This window comes from Pelophylax lessonae (assembly GCF_965119305.1).
Source record: "Pelophylax lessonae genome assembly, chromosome: 2".
Lineage (NCBI taxonomy): Eukaryota > Metazoa > Chordata > Amphibia > Anura > Ranidae > Pelophylax > Pelophylax lessonae.
The window spans coordinates 667,434,606-667,443,720 of record NC_138769.1 but is presented as its reverse complement, the minus strand read 5'-3'; the positions used below and the strand labels follow the sequence as shown (position 1 = coordinate 667,443,720).

General features: G+C 42.7%; 1 protein-coding gene across 9 annotated transcripts in view; it reads left to right on the top strand.

The window, feature by feature from the left end:
- The first annotated feature begins 3,315 nt into the window (after window positions 1–3,315).
- The window catches only part of GRIA4 (glutamate ionotropic receptor AMPA type subunit 4), a 526,033-nt gene continuing 520,233 nt past the window's right edge, over window positions 3,316–9,115 (top strand). For 4 of the 9 annotated variants that reach the window (XM_082244808.1, XM_082244806.1, XM_082244805.1 and 1 more), the window contains exons 1-2: window positions 3,316–3,773; window positions 7,437–7,595. In XM_082244808.1, the coding sequence (XP_082100934.1) occupies window positions 3,464–3,773; window positions 7,437–7,595 (469 nt within the window). In that variant the 5' untranslated portion in view covers window positions 3,316–3,463. The remainder of the gene's footprint in view (window positions 3,774–7,436; window positions 7,596–9,115) is intronic. The other 5 variants (XR_014224898.1, XM_082244804.1, XM_082244803.1 and 2 more) reach the window with 2 other exon arrangements.

The following is a 9,115-nucleotide window of genomic DNA, read 5'->3' as shown; positions in this document are numbered from 1 at the left end:
ATATAATAGAATGTATGTGGGGGGTGTATATAATAGAATATATGTGGGGGGTTTAAATAATAGAATATATGTGGGGGGTGTATATAATAGAATATATGTGGGGGTGTATATAATAGAATATATGTGGGGGTGTATATAATAGAATATATGTGGGGGGTGTATATAATAGAATATATGTGTGGGGGGGGGGGGGGTGTATATAATAGAATATATGTGGGGGGGTGTATATAATAGAATATATGTGGGGGGTGTATATAATAGAATATATGTGGGGGGGGGTGTATATAATAGAATATATGTGGGGGGTGTATATAATAGAATATATGTGGGGGTGTATATAATAGAATATATGTGGGGGGTGTATATAATAGAATATATGTGGGGGGGGTGTATATAATAGAATATATGTGGGGGTGTATATATTTTAATGTATGTGTAGAGTAGAGGGGTGTATAGAATATATATATGTGTGGGGGGGTGCATATAATGTATGTGTGTAGAGTAGAGGGGTGTATAGAATATATATATGTGTGTGGGGGGGGGGTGTATATAATGTATGTGTGTAGAGTAGAGGGGTGTATAGAATATATATATATATATATATATATATATATATATATATATATATATATATATATATATATGTGGGGGGTGTATATAATAGGATGTATGTTGGGGGAGGGGTGTATATAATAGGATGTATGTGTGGGGGGTGTATATAATAGGATGTATGTTGGGGGGGGGGGGTGTATATATTGTATGTGTGTAGAGTAGAGGGTGTATAGAATATATATATATATATATGTGTGGGGGGGGGTGTATATAATGTATGTGTGTAGAGTAGAGGGGTGTATAGAATATATATATGTGTGGGGGGGGGGTGTATATAATGTATGTGTAGAGTAGAGGGGAGTATAGAATATATATATATATATATGTGGGGGGGGTGTATATAATGTATGTGTGTAGAGTAGAGGGGTGTATACAATATATATATATGTGGGGGGGTGTATATAATGTATGTGTTTAGAGTAGAGGGGTGTATACAATATATATATATATGTGGGGGGGGTTGTATATAATGTATGTGTGTAGAGTAGAGGGGTGTATAGAATATATATATGTGTGGGGGGTGTATATAATGTATGTGTGTAGAGTAGAGGGGTGTATAGAATATATATATATATGTGTGGGGGGGGGTGTATATAATGTATGTGTGTAGAGTAGAGGGGTGTATAGAATATATAAATGTGTGGGGGGTGTATATAATGTATGTGTGTATGTGTGTAGAGTAGAGGGGTGTATAGAATATATATATATGTGGGGGGGTGTATATAATGTATGTGTGTAGAGTAGAGGGGTGTATAGAATATATATATATATATATATATATATATATATATATATATATATATATATATGTGGGGGGTGTATATAATAGGATGTATGTTGGGGGAGGGGTGTATATAATAGGATGTATGTGTGGGGGGTGTATATAATAGGATGTATGTTGGGGGGGGTGTATATATTGTATGTGTGTAGAGTAGAGGGTGTATAGAATATATATATATATATATGTGTGTGGGGGGGGTGTATATAATGTATGTGTGTAGAGTAGAGGGGTGTATAGAATATATATATGTGTGGGGGGGTGTATATAATGTATGTGTAGAGTAGAGGGGTGTATAGAATATATATATATATGTGGGGGGGGGGGTGTATATAATGTATGTGTGTAGAGTAGAGGGGTGTATACAATATATATATATGTGGGGGGGTGTATATAATGTATGTGTTTAGAGTAGAGGGGTGTATACAATATATATATATGTGGGGGGGGGGGTTGTATATAATGTATGTGTGTAGAGTAGAGGGGTGTATAGAATATATATATGTGTGGGGGGGTGTATATAATGTATGTGTGTAGAGTAGAGGGGTGTATAGAATATATATATATATGTGTGGGGGGGTGTATATAATGTATGTGTGTAGAGTAGAGGGGTGTATAGAATATATAAATGTGTGGGGGGTGTATATAATGTATGTGTGTATGTGTGTAGAGTAGAGGGGTGTATAGAATATATATATATGTGGGGGGGTGTATAAAATGTATGTGTGTAGAGTAGAGGGGTGTATAGAATATATATATATATATGTGGGGGGTGTATATAATGTATGTGTGTAGAGTAGAGGGGTGTATAGAATATATATATATGTGTGTGGGGGGGGGGGGTGTATATAATGTATGTGTAGAGTAGAGGGGTGTATGGAATATATATATATATATATATATATATATATGTGGGGGGGGGTGTATATAATGTATGTGTGTAGAGTAGAGGGGTGTATAGAATATATATATATATATGTGGGGGGGGTGTATATAATGTATGTGTGTAGAGTAGAGGGGTGTATAGAATATATATATATATATGTGGGGGGGGGTGTATATAATGTATGTGTGTAGAGTAGAGGGGTGTATAGAATATATATATATATATGTGTGGGGGGGTGTATATAATGTATGTGTGTAGAGTAGAGGGGTGTATAGAATATATATATATATATATATATATATATATATATATATATATATATATATGTGGGGGGGGTGTATATAATGTATGTGTGTAGAGTAGAGGGGTGTATAGAATATATATATATGTGGGGGGGGTGTATATATTGTATGTGTGTAGAGTAGAGGGGTGTATAGAATATATATATATATATATGTGTGGGGGGGGTGTATATAATGTATGTGTAGAGTAGAGGGGTGTATAGAATATATATATATATATATATGTGGGGGGGTGTATATATTGTATGTGTGTAGAGTAGAGGGGTGTATAGAATATATATATATGTGGGGGAGTGTATATAATGTATGTGTAGAGTAGAGGGGTGTATAGAATATATATATATGTGGGGGGGTGTATATAATGTATGTGTAGAGTAGAGGGGTGTATAGAATATATATATATATATGTGGGGGGGTGTATATATTGTATGTGTGTAGAGTAGAGGGGTGTATAGAATATATATATATGTGGGGGGGGGTGTATATAATGTATGTGTGTAGAGTAGAGGGGTGTATAGAATATATATATATATGTGGGGGGGGGGGGTGTATATAATGTATGTGTGTAGAGTAGAGGGGTGACCTTGGCTCACCCTGGCTCTGTCCCCCCTATGTGGTGCTGATGCTGGGAGAGGTTTGCTGCAGTGACTGTGCTGCTCTCTATATTCCGCTGTAGAGCAGTGAGCGGTGTACGGGGGGGGGGGGGGGGGGGGGGGGGCAGTCTGCCTTCCCCCCTCCCTCCATACTACGATCATCCCATTCATGCCATTGCTGACAGGCAGGCAGCCGGGGAAGGAAGGAGGGAAGGAAGGAAGGAGGGAAGGAAGGTGTCCGGACAGACAGACCTCCTTTGTGTGTGATGGGGGGAGAGTGAGGAGATAGCGCATGTCTCATCCCTCCACTAGACGCTCCCTCCACCGCCAGCGCCGTCTCCACCATCTTGCATGTGGAAGGATCTCCGGAGCTCTCCCGGGGCTATGGACACTGCGGGAAGGAGCAGCCTGGGCAGCATGGCACGCTAGACGGGCAGCCTCCCTCCTCCTCCTCCTCCTCCTCCTCCTCCTGCACGGCTTCTCCGCGGCATCCAGAGAGACACAGCCAGAGAAGATGCGGATTATCTGCCAGCACATTCTTTTCTTAGTCTCGGGATTTTGGGGCTTTGCCTTGGGAGCTTTCCCTAGCAGCGTGCAGATAGGTAAGGAGCTTGGCATGGAGGTCGCTGGGCACCCAGGGTGGGGGGGACTTAGGGCTCATTGGCAGCAACTTGGAGCTCATTGCATGTCCATATCATGGCTATGGTGGTGGTGGAGTTCTATGGCTCCAACCTCTTTGGTGGCTATCATGGTCATCGAGTTCTATGGCTTTGGTGGCTATCATGGTCATCGAGTTCTATGGCTTTGGTGGCTATCATGGTTGTTGAGCTCCATTGCTCCAACCTCTTCTGTAGCATCATACCTACACACAAGCGTGACCCAAAGAGCTCGCTATCTAAAAGATCTCAAGTGTAGACGACCCCCTTCCCTTGTCCTCAACCTTTCCCTGGTGTTCTGCCTCCGCATAACCTCTTGGATGGTCAACCCAACCACCACCAGCAAATGTCTAGAGCTGGGATTGACAGCTGAGAGCCAAGAGTTTCTGCAGTAGCTAGAGCAATCAATAATGATTAACGGGTCTGTTTGGCTTATCGGATGACATCTACCCCCCCCCCCCCCCCCAGGGTAACCCCCCCCCCCCCATTCTTCATCCCTTCCCTACATAACCTCTCAGTTGGTCAACCCAACAGACACCATTGTGCCAGTGTCTAGAGTTATGATTGACAGCTGAGAGTCAAGAGTTTCTGCAGCAGATATGATGATCAATAATGATTACCAAGTCTGTTTAGTTCACCGGGAGGTAACTCAAATCCCCCCCCCCCCCCAAAAAAAAAACGTGCCGCTCAGGCCCGGCCTCCCCTGCATTATGTGGTTGCCGGATGTGTGTGATGGGATTGCTGCAGTAACAGTGCTGTCCTGTTCTTGTGCAGTCTCCCCATCATCATCTCTACATGATGGCTAGTTGGAAAGTTGTGCAGTCGTGCACTGCGTCCCTCCACTCTACTTTGATGGCATCTCTACACTAGAATGGCTTTCAATGTCTTGCAGCTCACCTCTGCATCATTTATTGCACCGTAGTTTCCGAGAGAAGGTGGTGGTGGTGGGGGGGGGGGGTGTGGGGTTAATGAGATTCTGAGAGCAGACTGACTTTTTGTCCTCTCTGTATAATAAGACGCTGCTTGTGTTTAGGCGGATAGAAGGAGTTCCTTTAAATCCATTGGCTATCTATTTGATTTGGGCAGTTGATAGGACATTGTCACTTCAGTTCTTTGAAAATAGCATGGAAGGTAACAGTAAACCCCACAATGACTAAGAGGTCAGTTCAACATTTGGGATATATTTATGGGATATGGCATGGCCAAGGTGGAGTGTGGCATCAGATGGAAACTAGCTAGTAGTCCTAAATGTGGCTTGTGACCAGATTTCCACTGATCCCTTTTTCATAAGTTCATGGACATTATTATTCTTATAGTTCAAATACTTAAACCGTCCTGGGAAATGGTTGTAAATGTTATGACAGTTTAAGTATCTGCCATCCTTGGCAGTCATAGGTTGGCCATAGACACAATCTGTCATAGGTTGGCCATAGATAAATCTGTCACCAGAAATGATAAAAGGTGAGAGGTGTACTGGGAGAGTAACTCTGGGAACAGTCGATCACTCTAACTTTTTCCACTTGAGCCTATATTTGATGGATTCTTTCCCCCCCCCCCCCCCCCTTATCTATGTAGAAAAGGAAGCCATCTCTAAATGGGCACAAGTACTGAACTCAACACTTCTAGCGATTGTGAGTGCCTAGTTATTTATGGGCTTCCTGTCTATCAGGTAATGCTTGGATTGGTTGCATAGCTGTCAAATAACCGCCCAGCTAAGCCATTTTCAACCAGCACTCCTCCAGATATTGCTAGGGGATCTTGAGTTGTGGTTGATTGGCCTTCCATGTGAAGGTGCCTTCATAGTTTTGGGTTCAGTGCCATTTAGCAGAGCCAGCAACCTTTTTTTACTGTCTGTATAGCTGGCATTCTGACCACTATTGTAAGGGGCATTCTTCTCACTGATTCTTACTGTAAGAGAGGCATTCTGTCCCTGACCACCAATGTAAGGGGGGTATTCTTCCCACTGGCCACCAATGTAAGGGGGCGTTCTTTGCATTGACCACCAATGTACAGGGCATTCTCACTGAATATCAATGTAAAAGGAGGCATTCTTTCTACTGCCCCCCAATGTAAGATGGATTTTCTTCCCACTGCCCACCAATGTAAGGGCATTACTCTCAATAATCACCAATGTTAGGGGACATTGTTCTCACTCAACTCAAATATAAGGGGCATTCTTCTCACTTACCATCAATGTAAAAGGGGCATTCTTTCCACTGTCTATCAGTGTAAGGGGAATTCTTCTCATTTACCACTAATGTAAGGGACATTCTTTCCACTGACCACCAAATTAACGAGCATTCTTCCCACTGGCCACCAATGTAAGGAGCATTCTTCCCACTGATCACCAATGTAAGGAGCATTCTTCCCACTGGCCACCAATGTAGGGACATTCTTCCCACTGACCATCAATGTAAGGAACATTCTTCCCACTGACCACCAATGTAAGGGACATTCTTCCCACTGCTCACCAATGTAAGGGGCATTCTTCCCACTGATCACCAATGTAAGGAGCATTCTTCCCACTGGCCACAAATGTAAGGGACATTCTTCCCACTGGCCACCAATGTAAGGGACATTCTTCCCACTGCTCACCAATGTAAGGGGCATTCTTCCCACTGACCACCAATGTAAGGGACATTCTTCCCACTGGCCACCAATGTAAGGGACATTCTTCCCACTGATCACCAATGTAAAGGGCATTCTTCCCACTGATCACCAATGTAAGGGGCATTCTTCCCACTGATCGCCATTGTAAAGGGCATTCTTTCCACTGATCACCAATGTAAAGGGCATTCTTCCCACTGACCACCAATGTAAGGAGCATTCTTCCAACTGACCACCAATGTAAAGGGCATTCTTCCCACTGATCACCAATGTAAAGGGCATTCTTCCCACTGATCACCAATGTAAGGGGCATTCTTCCCACTGATCGCCATTGTAAAGGGCATTCTTTCCACTGATCACCAATGTAAAGGGCATTCTTCCCACTGACCACCAATTTAAGGGGGGCATTCTTCCCACTGATCACCAATGTAAGGAGCATTCTTCCCACTGATCACCAATGTAAGGGGCATTCTTCCCACTGATCACCAATGTAAGGAGCATTCTTCCCACTGATCACCAATGTAAGGGGCATTCTTCCCACTGACTACCAATGTAAAGGGCATTCTTCCCACTGACTACCAATGTAAAGGGCATTATTTACAGTACCTCCAATGAATTGATTTAAGCAGGGGTTCCCTGAGACCTGAAAATGATTTCATGGGTCCCCTTGGTGTAATAAGGTTAGTGAAGGCTGAGCTAACTATGCCTTTTGCTCCCTAATAAAATCTGTAGCTCATTCATTTTCCAGACATAGCAAAGATCAGGAGGTGATATTGCTAAATAAAGTGTGAGATTTAGCCTGGCATTGGAGCTGTGATTTGAACGTTTCCCCCTGCACTGTGCAATGCGATCTGACTGTCACTCCATGCACATGTCACATATCAATGCCTCTAATTAATGGAGCGGAATACTGCCAGTCCTTATTGCACCTGCATACAATGAACTGATTATCTGGCTGGATGTGTATAACTCTACCCGTTTTTCTTTCTTTCTTTTTTTCAGGTGGGCTTTTCATCCGAAATACAGATCAGGAATATACTGCTTTCCGATTAGCGATTTTTCTCCATAACACAAGCCCCAATGAGTCGGAAGCACTTTTTAACTTGGTTCCCCACGTAGACAACATAGAAACAGCCAACAGCTTTGCCGTTACAAATGCCTGTAAGTATGCGTTGGATGGATGTGCGGGAGTCATGGATAAATGGAAGCCATTTATGAGATACTTGTTTGTACACGGGTAATGTGGAGGGACCCTACCATTCATCTTTTGTATTCCCTGAAAAAAGAATAATTGTTAGCTTCTGAGCGTACAAATCACCTTCTATTCACTCTGCTGACTAATCAGATATGACATTTTCCTGGTAACGTTATGCAGACGGGGCAGTCCAGCGGGGTGAGGGGGAGTGAAATGGTGGTAGGAGAGACATGGCAGTATACAGTTGATATCCACTGCCAGAAGAACATAGCCAATCCATGTCTAATTACAGATGTTCAGATTTAAATTAGTTCAATAATGCATTAATAATGATAATGTGCAAAGTGCGGTTACCCTTAGCAACCATTCATATGTCATTTCACTGACACCAGATCAGTGACAGTGTTTGCTATGGGCCTTGCATTTCCCCTTATTAAATAAAAGTGGCAGTTGGATGCGTCCCTGGTAAATTTGTGGCTGTGCTCTTCTAAATTATCATTAGTGTTTTTTTATGTTGCCTGTCATGTATCATATATATAGTGAGCACTAAAATATGAAGTGACATGTACCAATTGTAAAACTGATGCGATGATAACGTGGCGGTTTTCAGACTGAGGTGGTAAACTGGATAAAAAAAATAAATTGTTATACCGCCCAATCAGATGTCAGCCTGGTTCTACATTGTGATGACGTGTAGTGTACGCTGATTGGTTGTTACGGGTGGCATTTTAATATTTCCGTCCTTCAGATTTATTTTGGCACATGGTGTAGAGAGCAGTGATTTACAGTCACCTTTGGCAACCAATCACAGATTAGCGGTCATTAGAGTCATTTTACATCTATGCGTTACATGTGATGGCACATTCAAAATGAATGGCACTGCAATGCATCGCCACAACAATGCATGGCAATACAGCATAGTGTGTTGTGTCCAAAATGTTGTGACATGTCCAGTCTTTGAGATGTGCTGGTGCATCAGAAGCCCATTGGTTTCACAGGGCGGACTTAATGCAGTGCACATTAATGCGTGACATAATGCGTGTTTACACACCACATGTAAATGGACCCTCATTCTAGACAAACTCAACTGATAAAAATTTAACCGCTGTGGAAAACAGCTTCATTGCTCTATAGCAGTGGTCTCCAAACTGCGGCCCGAGGGCCAGATGTGGCAGGCCTTTATCTGGCTCTTGGGGCTCTGTTCCCCCCAATGATGGGACACTATTGCTTCTACTGACACCAATGATGGGGCCACTATTCCAGCCACTGACACCAATGATGGGACACTATTCCAGCCACTGACACCAATGATGGGGCACTATTCCAGCAACTGACACCAATGATGGGGCACCATTCCTCCCAATAACACCAATGATGGGGCACTATTCCTAACACTGACACCAATGATGGGGCACAATTCTTCCCACTAACACCAATGACAGGGCTCTATTCCTAACACTGACACCAATGATGGGGCCCTATTCCA